The sequence below is a fragment of the Scardinius erythrophthalmus genome (genome assembly GCF_964197995.2).
Source record: "Scardinius erythrophthalmus genome assembly, chromosome: 19".
Classification (NCBI taxonomy): Eukaryota; Metazoa; Chordata; class Actinopteri; order Cypriniformes; family Leuciscidae; genus Scardinius; species Scardinius erythrophthalmus.
In genome coordinates this window covers 3,778,364-3,796,764 of record NC_138239.1, presented here as the reverse complement: position 1 = coordinate 3,796,764, position 18,401 = coordinate 3,778,364, and the positions used below count along the sequence as shown (strand labels likewise).

Below are 18,401 nucleotides of genomic sequence, written 5' to 3'. Positions count from 1 at the left end.
AGCCTATACATTTTCGAAATAATCGAAAAAATCGTGAATTTACTAAAAAATAAATGGGATTTAAATGTAGCTTCGAAAGAAAACTAACATCATGCAAAGGACGAAAAAAAAAAAAAAGATAACGACGTTTACGGCTCAGCGCATGTACGGAAGTGGCGTCACGATTAGCGCCAAACTTGAAGTCACTCACTGAGGAAGTAAACAAACAGTGTCTGTAAGTACTTCTCTCAATAAGATCTGTTAAAATATCTTAATTTGATAAAATATATGTCGAACATTTTCCCCACTGTATGCTCTTTCTTCCACATTAATTGGAGCCGCTGTAAAGTTAGAAACAAGTTTGTAAGTTACTTGTGTCATTATTCGACTCATTCTAGAACTGATATCGCCGAATTTAGATTTATTTTAGTCTCTTTACGTTTAGTAAAATATAAGATACGTGTTCAGTTATTATAATAGATGATAAAGTGTAAGTAAAACAGCAGGTCTGTATTGATTTGATTCCATATTATATTGTTTATATTGATCTATATTAGGGTGAACATGTGTCTGTGACACGTTGATAGCTTTATTTGTTGTAATTTTGCTTTCAGACTTTCGAGGGTGAAGGATGAGCAGTCAGGGTTCTGACCGGGGGTCATGGAGGGGTGCAAACAGCTCATCTGCTGGAGGAAGAGGATGGAGAGGAGGAGGAGGAAGAGGATGGAGAGGAGGAGGAGGATGGAGAGGCCATCAGTGGAGAGGAGGAGGAGGAGGAAGAGGAAGAGGGAACTTTCCCACCAACAATACACAAAATAGTAAGTGTCTGAACAGTTGGGTAGCTTGTGACCATTGACAAAAAAACTTGATTCAAATACATTTTATACATTTATGCATTTTATCCAAAGCAACTTACAATAGAAATAAGCAATTCCTCACAGAGCTAACTATTCATTCATAGTATACAATGCCAGGTTTGTTAAAAGCTAGATAAGAAAAAACTAAATGAACTAGGAAACAAATTTAATTTAATTAATTATATTAATAGAGTGGTACAGGTATGATGTCGCTTTGTAGGCCAACTGGCACTTCGCATCACACTGGTTCCCTCGACAAAAACAACAGGATTTTTCATTTTTTTCTTTTAGGAAGAGGGAGCTATTCCACCAACAATACACAAAATAGTAAGTGTCTGAACAGTTGGGTAGCTTGTGACTATTGACAATAAAAGTTGATTAAAATAATTTAAAATTTACATTCATGCATTTAGTTGACACTTTTATCTAACGCAACTTGCTATAGAAAAACATAAGCAATTCGTCACAGAGCACAACAGTATTCAATTATGAATGCCAGATTTTTTAGAAAGCTAGATTAGAAAAAAACAACTGAACTAGGAAACAAATTAAATATAATTAAGTATATTAAAGGGATAGTTCACCCAAAAATGAAAATTAACCAATGTTTTACTCACCCTCAAGCCATCTTGTGTGTATGACTTTCTTCTTTCAGCCGAACACAATCTGAGTTATATTAAAAAATATCCTGGCTCTTCCAAGCTTTTTCGGGCGAACTAACCCTTTAATAATGTTGTATTTGAGAAATTATAATTTATTTCTTGTTTAACTGACATTTGCCATTTTATTATTATTATTATTATTATTTATGTTGTTGTTTTTACTCCACAGGATTTACTCCTCAAGTAAGTCAGGCAACCCTTGATATCACGTGTCCATACAAAGGATGGCGACTCTATTTTTCTGAAGGTTTTATATTTTCCCATTTACATTATGAATGTATTCTTGACCTGTTGGATATATATGTCTGAATGTCTTCTTGATTTTGATTCATGATTGCAATAGTTTATGATTTGCGTTTGCTCCTTTTCCAGGATTTGTTGAGAGTTCACCTTATGTTGAGAAGATAAAAGTGTTTGAACGGTACTTCACATCGCAGATGGATCTTTATGATAAGGTATCAGATTTCAAAGCATGATTCTCCCTATTTCCAGTGTTGAAAAACAAAATATTACATTTGGAATTTTTCAGGATGAGATTGAAAGGAAAGGGAGCATTTTGGTGGACTACAAAGACCTGTTGTCCAACAAACAGATTTCACACTCTTTACCTGATCTTGCCAAAGATCTTAAAGAAATGCCTGAGAAGATCCTGGACTGCTTGGGTGTGGCAATTCATCAGGTGGGTTTTGTGTTACGCATTTACATATGCGTCACTGTTCTCAGTTTAATGCCAAAATCTCGGAAGATCAAGCTGAAATAATTGAATGTTTCTCTGCAGGTGCTGACTGTGGATCTGGAGAGACATGCAGCAGAACTGCAGGGGCAGGAGGATCTTCCCGCAGGCGTACGGCCCATAATCAACACCCCACATATCAGCGCCAGGTGAGTCTGTCACGATAACTACTTTTTGCTGTGCGATATATTGTCCCAGAAATAATTGCGAATAACAATTTTATTGCCATTTTAAGACCATTTTATGCCACTGAATATATAATCATAATATAACAGGATAATAATGCAAGTGGGCTTGCATACTTTCAAATTACAACAATCATTCTTTAGATCATGGAAATAAAGTGTCAAAAAATGTAATATCCTAAATAAAAAAAAAACTTGAATAAATAGTAAATAAACATTTTCTATGAAAAAAAAAAAAGCAAAGTAACAAGTAGGAAAAAAATGCACTTGCAAATGCACAAAAGGCTCTTATGGAAATGTTCCATTTATACATTTTCCCTGGCTTTCTTTTCTCTGTAAAGTAATGGTGCACACTATTGCTGAAAACACAAACCCTGCTTCGCAGTCAGACGTCATATGAAGACACAGATGCCTCAACGGGCCTTATCTACTGCTAAAACTATTTACGCCGTGACGTTTATATTTGCACCAGAACAGTGGATTGCAGCTTTGAAATCAAGTGCATTTGGACTTGTTCTTTCAAACTGTCTGTAGTTATCAGTATTTATAGTAAATAATACAGTATATAGTAAACACTATAACGGCCCAAAGACGCCTTTTTTTCACCTGTCGATGACTGCTCTGTGTATGAATAAAACTATTCATCATGAAGGAACTGCCCGAGCCCTGCTTTTGCCTCTGACATGGAGAACAGACTAGACGACAGCACGATAGGCAGAATGTTGGTGACATTCATTATCATGTAAACATAATGGCCGATATATTGCGTCACCAAAAATTATTGAAGTCATGTACATATATTGTGCGATAAGTCAATATCTTGATTATTGCGACAGGCCTAGCGCCTGGTGAGTCTGTTTACTTGCCTTATGTATTCAAATAATAAAAAAATTGAGAGTCAATTCAAATTTATTTGTATATTTCACAATGCACGTTGTTTAAAAGGAGCTTTATAGAAAATATTGTCTAATAATGTAAAATAATATCTTCATGCCTTATAGTTGCATTTAGCAGTTTAGATCTAAATGTAAATTTAGTTTACATTTTGTGACAATACTAGCAATCAAGCAGTTGAGGTATAATATATTGCATGTATCCGGATAAAGACATGCTTATATGTCCAACTTTATTTATAGAGTTCGGCGATAATATAGTTATGGAAGCTTGTTTCCGCAGCACAAAATAAAACATTTTAAAAGATAATTGCGACTTTTTATCTCACAATTGCGAGTTTACATCTCACAATTCTGACTTTATTTCTCAGAATTGCGAGATATAAAGTCAGAATTGCGTGAAATAAAGTCGCAATTGCGTGTTATAAAGTCAGAATTGTGAGATATAAAGTCAGAATTGCGTGAAATAAAGTCGCAATTGCGTGTTATAAAGTCAGAATTGCGAGATATAAAGTCAGAATTGCGAGATATAAAGTCAGAATTGCGTGTTATAAAGTCAGAATTGCGTGTTATAAAGTCAGAATTGTGAGATATAAAGTCAGAATTGCGTGAAATAAAGTCTTAAGTCAGAATTCTGACTTTTTTTCTCGCAATTGTGCCTTTATATCAAGCAATTCTGACTTTATAACACATAATTGCGAGTTTATATCTCGCAATTCTGAAATCTTTTCTCAGAATTGTGAGATAAATTCTATAAAGACGGATCTCACAATTCTGACTTTATAACATGCAATTGCGACTTTATATCATGCAGTTCTGACTTTATATCTCCCAACTGCGTATTATAAAGTCAGAATTGCGAGATATAAACATGCAATTCTGAGAAAAAAAGTCAGAATTTCAAGTATATTTCTCGCAATTGCGAGTTTATATCTCATAATTCTGACTTTATAACACGCAATTTTGACTTAATAACACACAATTGCGACTTTATATCACGTAATTCTGAGATAAAAAGTCAGAATTGTGAGATTAAAAAGTCGCAATTACCTTTTTTATTTTTCACTTTGTGGCGGAAACAAGCTTCCATATATAGTTTCATTTTGTGACGAATAAAAAAAAAAAGTGTTTTCATTTCTTGTATGTGTTTCTTTTTCTCTCTTTTAGGCTGTATAACTATGAGCCACTGACTCCTTTGAAGAGTCTGAGAGCGAATTTATATGGGAAGTTTGTTGCGATCAGAGGAACGGTGGTGAGAGTGAGTAACATTAAACCGCTCTGCAGTAAGCTGGCGTTCGCCTGTAACAGCTGTGGAGATACACAGAGCGTCACACTGCCTGATGGGAAATACACCATACCCACTAAGGTACAGTGTGCTTTCAGCTTCAACCGACATTACTTGTATATAACATGTTTAACAAGTTTTGATTTTGTGACATTCCATCCATATTTATCTAATATCTATATTTTATTTTGTTCAGTGGAAAAAAAAAACTGTGGAAAATTACTGAGAAAAGAAAGAATAATCTGTAAACAATACATATAAAATTAGACATTGCATATTATAAGTAGTAAATGTCACTGTTGCTGTTTTTAGTGACATCTAACATGATGTTTATTCATTTGTTCTGCAGTGTTTACAGGCTGAATGTCACGGACGGTCATTCACCCCAAACAGAAGTTCGCCTCTCACACTCACTGTCGACTGGCAAACAATAAAGTATGAAAATATATAATTACCTGAGCAGAACAAATTTCATGTTGCTTTTTTTAGTTTTATTTGTCATTGCTCTCAGTGTAAATGCCATGTAAAATATAGTCTTTGCATTTCTCATCATCGAATGTTCTGCTGTTGTTTCATGAGCATTTATTTTTTTAACTAGATGTACCGCATCGCGGTACAAAATATAACCGCCGCTCAGGCCTGCACTGGCTTTCCACAAAAATAAATGACGTGGAGTAATTTGGCTGTATTGCGTGTTTATGTATATACCTAAAAAAAGTAGTAGTATGTGCATGTCTATCTGTGTGTGTGTGTGTGTGTGTGTGTGTGTGTGTGTGTGTGTGTGTGTGTGTGTGTGTGTGTGTGTGTGTGTGTGTGTGTGTGTGTGTGTGTGTGTGTGTCTGTGTGTGTGTGTGTGTGTTTGTTTGTGTGTGTGTGTGTGTGTGTGTGTGTGTGTGTGTGTGTGTGTCTGTGCGTGTATGTATGTGTGCGTACATGTGTGCGCGTGTGTGTTTGTGTGTGTGTGTGTGTGTGTGTGTGTGTGTGTCTGTGCATGTGGATTTGTATGTGTGTGTATGGGTGTGTGTCTGTGCGTGTGGATGTCAGTGTGTGTGCATGCTTGCATTTGTTTGTATTCCTGCATGTGTGTGTGTGACAGTATCATCCTAAACCAGCAACCCTTCGCTCAACAGTACCATCTACAGGCCGATGAGTGTCCCCGGTGTTTCGGTGTCCCTGGTATCGTTGACGAAAAATTTACGGGGGCCCCAGCGCAGGGGGGAAGTGGCCCCCAGGGACCAAACGAAATTTTTCCGTAAAAGTCTAGTAGACCAACATACCATAAAAATTTCTTCATCCTCGGTGCCACGGTTCAGGTAGTTATTTAGGAAAAACTGCATTTTTTGGGGTTTGGGGGGGCCCAGCGCGGGGGGGGAGTGGCCCCCGGGGACCAAACGAAATTTTTCCTTAGAAGTCTAGTGGGGCTACATGCCCACCAAATTTCATGTTCCCCGGTGCTTCGGTGTCCCTGGTATCGTTGACGAAAAATTTACGGGGGCCCCAGCGCGGGGGGGGAAGTGGCCCCCGGGGACCAAACGAAATTTTTCCGTAAAAGTCTAGTAGACCAACATACCATAAAAATTTCTTCATCCTCGGTGCCACGGTTCAGGTAGTTATTTAGGAAAAACTGCATTTTTTTGGTTTTGGGGGGGCCCAGCGCAGGGGGGGAGTGGCCCCCGGGGACCAAACGAAATTTTTCCTTAGAAGTCTAGTGGGGCTACATGCCCACCAAATTTCATGTTCCCCGGTGCTTCGGTGTCCCTGGTATCGTTGACGAAAAATTCAGTAAGGTGACGAGAAAAAAAAAAAAAAATAAAAACCTTGACAATCCCTATATGACCGCTTTCGCTAGCTACGCTAGCGGCGGTCATAATTAATTTCTATTATAACATAATTTTGTTGTAATAGTGTTTGCCAGTGTTATTTGAGTTATTTATATACTATTATACTATTTATTAGTATTTTTAATTAGCTTTTTTTATATTTTATTTTATGTGCTTTGTCATTTTTATTAGTGTTTTGAAATATTTCTGTATAGCCTTCATTTGTATTAAAGTTTTAGTAATTTTAGTACTTCAACTTAAGTTATTTATCAAGTTTAAGACTTTTTTTTATCTAATATCTAATATTTATGTTTTATTTAATTTGAGCTGTATTTCAATTACTGAAAGTGATTTTTAATAGTTTTGGTTTAAGTGTAAGTGTGGGATGTTTAAGAGAACACCATCACTCATTGCCATGATTTCTCCTCCTGTGCTCTTCACAGGGTTCAGGAGATGATGTCAGGTGACCAGCGTGAGTCCGGTCGAATCCCGCGCACCATTGAATGTGAGCTCACGCAGGACCTGGTGGACAGCTGTGTGCCTGGAGACATGGTCACCATCACAGGGGTCATTAAAGTGTCCAGTGAAGAGAGTAAGAGACATTGTCCACACTGTCAGTGCAAAGATATATAGACTCGTATACATGAAGCTGCTGCTACTTAGATTCAAGGCAATTTCTTATTAACAAATGGTTGATTCTCATTCATTTAGCATCTCAGAAATGTGTCCATATTACAGTCAGCTGGTGCTATTTTTACATCTGACCTCAGTGGTCTGGCAGGACAGCCTCGGGTGGCCTTCTGTCTGACTCAGTTACTAGATGATGCTCACATTCACTGCTCTTTGTGTTGAGCTGTTATACCCCTCCACATAATAAAATTACTTAGACTCAAATGGATATATTATATCCATTTATATATTTATCAGAGTGTCTATTTACACTAAATTCAAAAAGCCTGCCATTGTCTGGGTGGGTGAGACGAAACCGACAAAATACACAAGGCCGTTATTATGTTCCTCCCCAGTCCAGGAAGAGAAAGGAGTAATAAAGAAAATGGTGGGAATAGTAGGAATCGACAACAGGAAAGTTGTTTTGCAACTTTGTTTTTGATAACAGAAAATTTTTTATAAAGTAAACTTTATCCGCCTTTTCCCGATCCCATTCTTCTCCCTATTACCATCTCATATCAATAGTGTAAATAACCTCTGTCTTTGTTTATTTGGGAAGTCGCTGTGTAATAAGCTTTTAGTAGCTTTTATTAGAAAAAAGCCCTATATGTTTTATAAACAATATTATTTTGTTCGATAACGTGAGGTGAAGGTGATGGACTGCTTTTTAGACTTATTATGTCTTACAACAGCACATCCAAACGTAATTTATTAAAGGAGAACTCCGGTCAATTTTAACATTGAGCTCATTTTTTTGTACATTTGGAGTGCTGTCAATACAGAGAACAACGACAAAAATCGGTGTTGCCTACACTGTGTTATCCTCTTTTTAAAATTTGAACCCTGTTGACTTCAATGGGGCAAGTACTAAACCTGCTTTTAGCCTCTTAACATCCTTGATGTGTCATTACAAGTGCCCAGCCATGTGAGTGATTCCTGCAGAGTGATCACGGGTGAATCTGACTGCAGTAGATGTGAAAGATATGAATAAAAATGATAATAATTCAGCCAGCTCTCATACCTGTATTTACATCCTGTTTTCGGTCGAAGTCCACAGTAATCGATTGTCGAGTTCACGCGCGTGATCATAGGTAACTAAACCTATGCGCGTGAACTCGACAATCGATTACTATAGACTTCGATCGAAAACAGGATGTAAACACAGGTATTTGCGCTGGCTTAAATAACGTCATTTTTATACATATCTTTCACATCTACTGCAGTCAGATTCACTCGTGTTCACTCGGAAGGAATCACTCACATGGCTGGGCACTTGTAATGACACATCAAGGATGTTAAGAGGCTAAAAGCAGGTTTAGTACTTGCCCCATTGAAGTCAACAGGGTGCAAATTTTAAAAAGAGAATAACTCGGTGTAGGCAACACCGATTTTTGTCGTTGTTCTCTGTATTGACAGCACTCCAAATTTACAAAAAAATGAGCTCAATGTTAAAATTGACCGGAGTTCTCCTTTAAGTATCCAGTCCTGGATAAAATCCGAGACTGTTGTATTCCATGATTTGTGCTTGTGTCTTTCTTCAGGAAGTGGCAGAAACAAGAAGGACAAGTGTATGTTCCTGTTGTACATCCAGGCAAATTCGGTCAGCAACTCGAAGGGTCAGAAAAGCAAAGCCGAGTCTGAATCTGAGGGCCCGGGTCCTTCAGTGGAGTTCTCCATCAAAGACCTCTACGCCATCCAAGAGATCCAAGCGCAAGAGGACCTTTTCAAGCTCATAGTGAAGTGTGTAACATTTACACTCTATTACATGTTCACATATACTGTATTATCAATGAAGAAGCTAATGTGACCGTCACTGTGATTGCAGCTCTCTTTGTCCTGCCATTTACGGCCATTTGGTGAGTGTCCAAATATTATTATTCCTGTCATTTTAATGTTTAATGTATCTCACTAGGCTTCTTTATTGTGGGTGTTCATATGTTACTGAGCTCATATCATAACCATGAAGAAATCTGAGTTGTTTTTGCATCTTAGATTTAGTAAATTAAACGATACATAAAATGACACGACTCCTTTAACTTGTCTGCAATCCCTGTGTTTTCTCAGCTTGTTAAAGCAGGATTGGCTCTGGCTCTTTTTGGCGGATGTCAGAAGTATGTTGACGATAAAAATCGTATCCCAATAAGAGGAGACCCTCATATGCTTATCGTTGGAGACCCTGGACTTGGTAAAAGTCAGATGTTACAGGTAAATGATAATATCTAATGCATTTATCACCTAGTCAGATGATTTTAAGTTTATTAATAATATGTCATATGTGTGCTGCTGCTGTTGTTGTTGTTGTTGTTGTGTGTATCCAGGCCGTGTGTAACGTGGCTCCACGGGGTGTGTATGTTTGTGGAAACACGACCACCACTTCAGGACTGACTGTATCTCTGTCCCGGGACAGCGGATCGGGAGACTACGCTCTTGAAGCTGGAGCGCTGGTGTTGGGAGATCAAGGTATTTAAACTTTGAGAAACATGGTCTTCTGAATCAATTCAGGATACACATGTGGAAGAGCGTTATCTGGTGTAGGAAGAATGTTGTGGGAAGGAGAACCGGCGAACGTTAACACACATTTTAATACCGAAAGTAAAAGACAGCAGCCTCTCACGGATGACCGCTGTCACATATAATAAAACAAAACACAACATAAGTCAGGCCTGTTTCTCTCTTGATCTTCACTGTCATCGCTCCTCCTTTATGCTTGGGTGATCAAGGTATTTAAACTTTGAGAAACATGGTCTTCTGAATCAATTCAGGATACACATGTGGAAGAGCGTTACCTGGGTTTACTCATTTAAAAACCGTGCGTTTAATATTTCCTCCAGGCATCTGTTGCATTGATGAGTTTGATAAGATGGGCAGTCAGCATCAGGCTCTTCTGGAGGCCATGGAGCAGCAGAGCATCAGTCTGGCTAAAGCTGGGATTGTCTGCACTCTTCCTGCTCGAACCTCCATCATCGCAGCGGCCAATCCTGTCGGAGGGCATTACAATAAAGCCAAGACTGTCTCTGAGAACCTGAAGTGAGTCAATGCCTAATAACAAAAACATTTTTTTTTTGTACATTGATTATAAAGTTTACTGGGTTTAAGATACAGCGATAAGTAACAAGTAGACTTGTAAACCACGATAAAATCAGTGTTAACGCACCAGTAATCCTGAGTAGCTAATGGTTTATGAAAGATCAGCAAAAGCAATATGATGTAATGGGATGTAAGTGTGGAGGAGAGAGAAGCATGAAGAGGGAAGTTAGCTAGAGGAGAGATGTCCTAGACAACGACAACGACTAACGTTAAAAATGTATATTCTTGAGAATTTTGATATGGCCGACACCAAAGAGACGACATTCCGATGAACAAATAACAAAGAATAGAGAAAAGGAGAAGGAATGCGCAAAGTCCCGAATTTACATCGGAAAAGCGTTCAAAAAGGTGGCGAGAACTCCGCCGGCAGAAGGGCTTCCAATCCGACATTCAGAAGGCTCTGTTTCTGCTGGACAGGCGGGGAAATCCAGTTTGGTTTTTCTAAATGGTTCAAGACAGTTTCAGGAAGCACGGAAGAGAGGGGGAGGGGACGGGATGAGGAGGAGGGAGGTTCGAGCTAGCCTCCGTTTTGTTTGACAATACTTTGAAGGTCAACAAGAAGTGACGTCACCCAACAACGCTTAGAGCACCTTTAATAGTGTCAGATTTGAAAAAGGCAAGACATGACTACAGGCAAAACCATTGTTTGTTTTTTCAAACACTGGTCAATTTTGCTTTCATAACATGTTTACTTACAGACTAGTGGAAAGAAAACATCCCAAATACTCATTCAAGTGTTTATTGCACTTTGTCTATTTGTAGATTTCAATTACAGTAGGCCGTTTTCTCAGACAGACATTTCCACTTCAGCAGCACTTACACACACCAGTTTTATTCCCATCTATATTCTGAAGATTTCTACAGAGGGTTAATACAACATTTTGTTCCTAAAAACATGCTGGCTGATGACATTATTTTCTGATTTATGTAGTGATAAAAAGAAATTTCCTAAATCCCCTCTGTTCTAACCTTTATGTCAACAAAATGAAACTAGAATTTTAAATCTGGTGTTTTCCAGTGTTCAAATTTCTGTGCTGGATATAAGCAAATAAGTTTTAATTATGCATAATTTGGATATTTAAACATAACATTTTAGAAAACTTGTAATACAAAATGTAATGTCTTAACGTACTATGATTTATTAACTGGATGTATCTGTTAGTTAAAAATTGTGCCTTTTTCACCTATGGTGCTTTGCCTTTAATAAGTTTTAACATCATTATAACCTTTTGCCTCATAAGATTTTAAATGTTTCGACACACTTGTATTAAAGAGGACCTATTATGCTTTTTTCCATGTTCCTCTTTCTTTAGTGTGTAATGTCGCTGTTTGATCATGAAAAAGCTCCAGTTCTTCTCTATATCAGTGTCAGTGTTTCTGAACTCATTGTAGTCTTGAGTTTCTTCCGGGAACGAACACGTCACAATACTCCTCATTATAATAATTCATACGCAGAATAAAGGGGCAGGGCCTGGTTGAGTTAGTTAGTAGCCTGTTGAAACTTGCGGTTATGGTAAGGGGCAGGACATTTCCCAAACACACTCAAAGCGCTCGACCAATCACAACACACTGCTCCAGCCGACCAATCAGTGTGCTTTTCAGAAGGAGGGGCTTCATAGAGACAGGAACTAAACAGAGCATTACTGACAGACTGGGAAGAGAGGAGCCGCAACAATGGAGAATATGAAGAAAATAATGAACATCCAAGCATGAAAACCTGTTCTAGTAGAGACAAAAACAAAATCAAGACTTTGTAAAAGGGTATAATAGACCCTCTTTAAAAGTGTTGCCTGTGTCACTCTAGAATGGGAAGTGCACTGCTGTCCAGGTTTGATCTGGTCTTCATCTTGCTGGACACCCCTAATGAGGACCACGACCACCTGCTGTCCGAGCACGTGATGGCCATGCGAGCAGGGAAGAACGGTGCGGTCAGCGGTGCTGCGGTCACACGCTACTGTACGCAGGAGTCCAACATCTCCATTCTGGAGGTCTCCTCGGAGAAACCGCTCTCAGACAGGCTCAAGGTAACATTCACCTTCTCTTAAACCAATTCTATTGATACTCCTTAATGGTAACACTTTAGAATAAGGTTTCACTTGTTAACCGCATTAATTAACATGAGCTAACCCTGTATAATACTTCTACAGCTTTTATTAATCTTTGTTCATTTCAGCATTTACTAATACATTTTGTACAGAATACAAAAACTGTATCTGTTAACATTATTGCACTGTGAAATAATATGATCAAACACTGAACAACTGTATTTTTTAATTAACTAACATTAATAAAGATTAACAAATGCTGGAAAAAACATTGCTCATGTTCGCCAATGCAATAACAAATGTTAACAAATGAGACTTCCTAATAGCTTTCATTACTAACATTAACTAACATGGTAGTGGTATTTGCTATTATCATTATTACTTTTTCTCGTACATATCTGAATGTACAACAACTACTGATCTGTTATGTGTTGTGTGTTTATTTATTTTCTGAACCGGTTCTATTGCTAACCCTTAATGGTAACACTTTACAGTAAGGTTTAATTTTTTAGCATTAGTTAACTATATTAGTAACAATTTAATCATTATGTTAATTTTAACATTTATTAATACATTTCAAAATTGTATCTGTTAACATTAGTTAATGCACTGTCTAACATAAACAATGAACAATTGTATTGTTGACTAACACCATTTTTGTTTATTATTATTATTATTATTATTATCATTATTATTATTAACAAAGATTAATAAATGCTGAATAAAATATTGTTCATTGTTCATGTTAGGTAATTAATGCATAAATAATGTTAACAAATGAGAATATTGTAGTGTCACTAATTCATAATAACTTTTATTAATGTTTCCTTATGCAAGATACATATTTGAATGTACAGCTACTGATCTGTTAAGCATCATATTTTGATTATTGACTTAATTTACCGTATGTACAGTATGTTTTATTATTGCACCTACTATACATTTATCGTCACTGTACTTTAGTATATTACTGCTTTACAACTGTTCATTTCTGTTTTTTCATCCGTAGCTGGTTCCGGGAGAGAACTTTGACCCCATTCCTCACCAGCTCCTGCGGAAGTACGTGGGTTACGCCCGGCACTACGTTCACCCGTCTCTCTCCGCAGAGGCTGCGCAGGTCCTGCAGGACTTTTACCTGGAGCTGCGCAAACAGAACCAGACAGCCGACAGCACACCCATCACCACCCGCCAGCTGGAGTCCCTCATCCGGCTCACTGAGGTGGACATGATCTCCATACAAGATCAGATCTACTGATCACATCACACAGCATCTAGCGTTTTATATTTATTGTTGACTTTAAGCATGGGCAATTTTCTTTTTAGTGGTGGCGTTGCCTATTTATGGAAGCTTGTTTCCACCTGGGAATAAAAAATAAAAAGGAATTTGCTTTATATCTCGCAATTCGGACTATATAACTCGCATTTGCAAGTTTATGTCTTGCAATTCTGAGAAAAAAGTTGTGAGATCCTGTATAAACTTGCAGTTGCGAGTTATAAAGTCACAATTCTGAGAAATAGTATTTATAGTTCACATCGCACAAATCTGTCATTTTCTCAGAAATGTGATATATAAAGTTGAAGTTGCAAGATGAGGCTTCAGTATTATTGGTCTGTTTTCCACAGACAAACTTAAAAAGTGAAACAAAAAAAATACAATCAAAATATTTTCATTTTGATATAATCAAAAATATAATCAATTTTGATTTCTTGAGGAATAATTTATATAATTTTAAACTGTATTACTCTATTTTTTACTCTCTCTCTCTCTCTCTCTCTCTCTCTCTCTCTCTCTCTGTCTCTCTCTCTCTCACTCTCTCTCTCACTCACTCTCTCTCACACTCTCTCTCTCTCACACTCACTCACACTCTCTCTCTCTCTCTCTCTCTCTCTCTCTGCAGGCGAGAGCTCGTGTTGAGCTCAGGGAAAAGGCGACTCAAAGTGATGCGGAGGATGTTGTGGAGATCATGAAACACAGGTGACTGTGTTTTCTACGAGTTATATAGAATTTTGATGTGAGGACTGTGTTTTATGATTGTTACTAAGTAATGCATATTTATTTACACCCATATTGGAAAAATTCAAATATTCTAATCCCAAATCGCATACTTAATGCACTATTATAAAGCCCAAAGTATGCACTTCAAAAAGTGCACTTCAAATACCCTGATGATGCTCTAATTTAGCAAAAAAAACGAAGTGTGGCATGATCATGCACTGTCGCAGCTCTACTTTTGTAGCCAAAAGGGAAGGGCTATCAGACTCCGCTGCTGGATCACAAAATAACCTTTTAAACCTCATACACTTGATGGTTGAGGACGTCATTTAGGAGACAATTTGCATGATTCTGAAATGTGTCTTCATTGATATCTCTGTGTTATACATGTGATAACTCCCTATACATCCTCAAATTAAAGGGTTAGTTCACCCAAAAATGAAAATTCTGTCAGTAATTACTCGCCCTCATGTTGTTCCAACCCCGTAAGACTTTCGTTCATCTTCGGAACACAAATTAAGATATTTTTGATGAAATCTGAGCCATGTCTCACTCCTCCACAGGCTTATGGACACCTTAACTTTCTGGCCCAGAAAATGTATTAAAGACATCGTTAATATAGTCCAAGTGACTCCAGTGGCTCAATCTTAAGTTTATAAAGCGACCAGAATACTTTTTGTGCACAAAAACAAACAAAAATAACGACTTTATTCCACTTTTCATTTCCTTCTCTCTGGACCTCGAGTTTTTTTACGTAGTGTAATAGCGTAGCGCGTCTGTGTTGCACGTCACCACGCATCACACTAGGGCTGTCACTTTTGTGAAAAAATCCTGTTCGATTTTTGAGACATAAGTGTTCATTGAATCGATTGTAAAATCGATTTTCCATGTCTAAAGACGTTTCCATTTTAAACGCAAAATATGGGCGAATCCACGGACAACGAACAGGCATTAGGACGAACGTAAAGAGGGCGCTTGAGACGCGCACAAGTCTGCAATATTTCTGATGATTTATTGGCGTGAAGTTTCGTACACAATGACAAACAGGAGTGCGACATTCTCGAAAAACAATAAGCCGAGTGGACTGCCATAGCATAAATGAAAAACATTACCTCAGTCTTCAACATGGCTGTGTTTACGATTAGAAATGTCAAATAAATTTCGCCTACGTTGGCGATTGTAGACGCGTAGCCCGAATTTGTATCTGAATGCATGAGACTGTCTGCATACCGGCAGAATTCACAGTTTTGTAGTAAAAAGAGACGCATTATGCAGAAGGATAATTTGCTGTTATGCGTGTTTGTCAGAGCCTGCAGTTGCTGTGTGACGCGCGTTCGCTGCGGGCGTATCGTGACAAGATCGTGACGAGCTGGACGCGCTCCGAGAAAAGACCGTTAAAATCGATTCCCTATTTTCGTTTTCGAAACTTGCGTTGGTTGGTCCAATCGATTGTGCAATCGATTTTCGAACGTAAAGTGACAGCCCTACATCACACACATGACCAGCGTCGGCCAATAGTGAGTCTACGTGGTGACGTGAAACACAGACGCCCTACGCTATTACACACTACGTAAAAAGACTCGAGGTCCAGAGAGAAGGAAATGAAAAGTGGAATAAAGTCGTTATTTTTGTTTGTTTTTGCACACAAAAAGTATTCTCGTCGCTTTATAAACTTAAGATTGAGCCACTGGAGTCACTTGGACTATATTAACGATGTCTTTAATACATTTTCTGGGCCAGCAAGTTATAATGCCTTAGAAGCCTATGGAGGAGTGATCCAGCACTCAGATTTAATCCAAAATATCTTAATTTGTGTTCCGAAGATGAACGAAAGTCTTACGGGGTTGGAACAACATGAGGGCGAGTAATTACTGACAGAATTTTCATTTTTGGGTGAACTAACCCTTTAAATAACATTTTTATGGCGGTCTTGATTTATATTTTCTCAGTTGTTTAATTCTTGAAAAATGCATAAGTATTTATTCATGCAACAGAGTTGACAAGAGCTTTTAACAAATGCTGAACTCCATCCTTCATGTTCTTCTGCGTTTAGCTTGACCGACACATACTCTGATGAATTTGGCCGTCTGGATTTCGACCGCTCTCAGCTCGGCTCTGGCATGAGCAACCGCTCGAAAGTCAAGAAATTTGTCACAGCTTTAAACAGACTCGCTGAGCGCACCGACAAAAGCATGTTTGAGCTCCAGGAGCTGCGACAGCTCGCCAAAGATCTGCATGTACAGGTGAGCATCAGCTACTTTACAGAGTACACTGTCAGATGACTTGAATTTGAAATTCTCTTACAAAGTGCCCCTATTATGCTTTTCTAAATATTTCCTTTCATGCAGGGTGTAATATAGCTGTTGTAAAGTCGAAAGTGCATGATAAATAAAGTTATTGTCTCCCAAAAGAAAGAATCGACTCTAAACTGCCTAAACGAGTCATCAGGAATTCCAGTCTCACTCGGTAACTCATTTGCATAATACCCACCTATAGTCTTCAATGGCTAACGTGAACAACGTCTACTTTGATCCGCCCTCAAACACTGTATCTGGCTCGTGTTGTGTACATGTCGAGAAGACGCTGTTTTCAGCTCTGCAAAAGTGCAAAATCTCTTTGTAAACACTTCCAAATAATGAGGATGTGGAGAAGAGTCAGTGGTTTAAATTACCACAGCGATATAAACTTCTGGCGACTGCTTCTCAAATCTCTGAGGTCTAAATGAGATTTACAAATCGCTTAACCATTAAAGATGGGACAGAGCCCACTTTATTTAGATCAGCTTGCTCCTGTACGTATGATTAATTATTGACGTATATATTTTCTACCGGGTGTTCAAAATACTTAGTTTTGTGTTTTATATTGTGTAGGTCTCTGGCTAGCCGGTTAACTCACGTTATCACTCTTACTGAAGTACTTCTGCTAATCAGCTGTGGGCCACTTTTACCTAAAACTGTCTATTAATGCAGATCATCTGTCGTTCTCACTACTTTGAGGAAAGATAAAAGATGGAGCAAGATCTGTTTTACAAACTTTAATGTTACATCAGTCATTCATGTTAGTGCTAGGCTAACGTACGCACCGTTATTGATACAGTTAATGATACAGTTTCCACATGTGCAGAAATGCACACATGGGTTTGTTGATGAACATGCTCTTGTTAATGCTCATGGGGAGGAATTACAGCTGCAACATCTCATAATGAACCTCAAAACAGTAGCATATCACTGAGAAACGTCCTTGCGATAGAGGTTCAAGTTGAATAACTTCCAATGTTTCATCATCGGACTCGTGTTCGGGAAAATCAGCGCCATCGTTACTGTCTTTACAGTGTGTACAATCGCTGAGCTTTAGGAAGCCTCCGGAGCTGAAGTTCAGTTATGGTAATGAGCGTTTGGTTTCCAACACTCACTGTACGCGATAGACCAATCACAACAGACTGAGCCGATCAGATCTGGCCAATCAGAGCAGAGCTGGCTCGTGGAAAGGTGGGATTTAGAGAGACTGAAGTTATTAACTGTTTTGAGATTAGAATCTCAAACTATTGAGATTCAAAACAAAATTAGGAACCTTTAAATGGGGTGCTTTAATGTTCTTCCCTCTTTAATTTATCATATTCTTTTCTCAGGTTGTGGATTTTGAGGGTTTCATCGGTGCGCTCAATGAACAGGGTTACCTTCTGAAGAAAGGCCACCGGATGTATCAGCTTCAAACCATATGAATGAACCATCTCTTATGATGTTTTTACAATGTTATTGTGCCATACTGTTGGGTCTGTTTTTTTAATGCAACAAATATTATATTTATATCACACAGTGTAATGTATGTTTACATTAACTGTACATTGTTTTCATGTACATAAATAGACACATAGTTCTCTTTAAAATAGCATGTACTTGTAAATACTATGTACAAAAACCAAACCGTAACCATATTTCTGAACATTAATTAGAATGTTTATATGATATGTTTGGCATTGCAATGTTAGCTGTGTCCGTTCAGCAGGTTCGCTGTGTTGAATACTGAATGCTGTTCATACAATTTGAGGTAACAGTAAAATAACCTTATAAGAAACAACACATGTGAAGCTAATACATTTAATTGCAATAGATTAAAATGAAAAGAATATGGAATATGCATTCATTAAAGACTTGCAAAATTTCACAAAAAATAAACAAATCAAACAAAATGAC

The 18,401-nt window shown here is 37.9% G+C and overlaps 1 protein-coding gene across 2 annotated transcripts; it reads left to right on the top strand.

Annotated features, from left to right (window-relative positions):
* Positions 1-146: 146 nt before the first annotated feature.
* Positions 147-18,373, top strand: mcm8 (minichromosome maintenance 8 homologous recombination repair factor). 2 transcript variants are annotated; one of them, XM_081347912.1, is made up of 20 exons: positions 147-214; positions 594-797; positions 1,128-1,163; positions 1,668-1,745; positions 1,871-1,953; positions 2,028-2,177; positions 2,277-2,380; positions 4,477-4,675; positions 4,944-5,029; positions 6,858-7,006; positions 8,625-8,823; positions 8,909-8,939; positions 9,148-9,288; positions 9,402-9,543; positions 9,915-10,110; positions 11,975-12,194; positions 13,225-13,434; positions 14,114-14,190; positions 16,262-16,451; positions 17,837-18,373. In XM_081347912.1, exons 2-20 carry the CDS (start codon positions 611-613, stop codon positions 17,927-17,929), a joined length of 2,571 nt encoding a protein of 856 aa, XP_081204038.1. In that variant the 5' UTR covers positions 147-214; positions 594-610; the 3' UTR covers positions 17,930-18,373. The 2 variants fall into 2 exon arrangements, with proteins under 2 accessions (XP_081204038.1, XP_081204039.1); XM_081347913.1 differs by lacking the exon at positions 1,128-1,163 and having other exon boundaries at positions 149-214.
* The last annotated feature ends 28 nt before the right edge of the window (positions 18,374-18,401 follow it).

What these genes read in the sequence shown, in the direction of transcription:
- mcm8 (XM_081347912.1), top strand. Translation starts at nt 611, where the DNA reads ATGAGCAGTCAGGGTTCTGACCGGGGGTCATGGAGGGGTGCAAACAGC. An exon ending in GCTGGTGTTGGGAGATCAAG is followed by an intron (nt 9,544 to 9,914) that starts GTATTTAAACTT and finishes TATTTCCTCCAG; the next exon opens with GCATCTGTTGCATTGATGAG. An exon ending in CCAAAGATCTGCATGTACAG is followed by an intron (nt 16,452 to 17,836) that starts GTGAGCATCAGC and finishes TTCTTTTCTCAG; the next exon opens with GTTGTGGATTTTGAGGGTTT.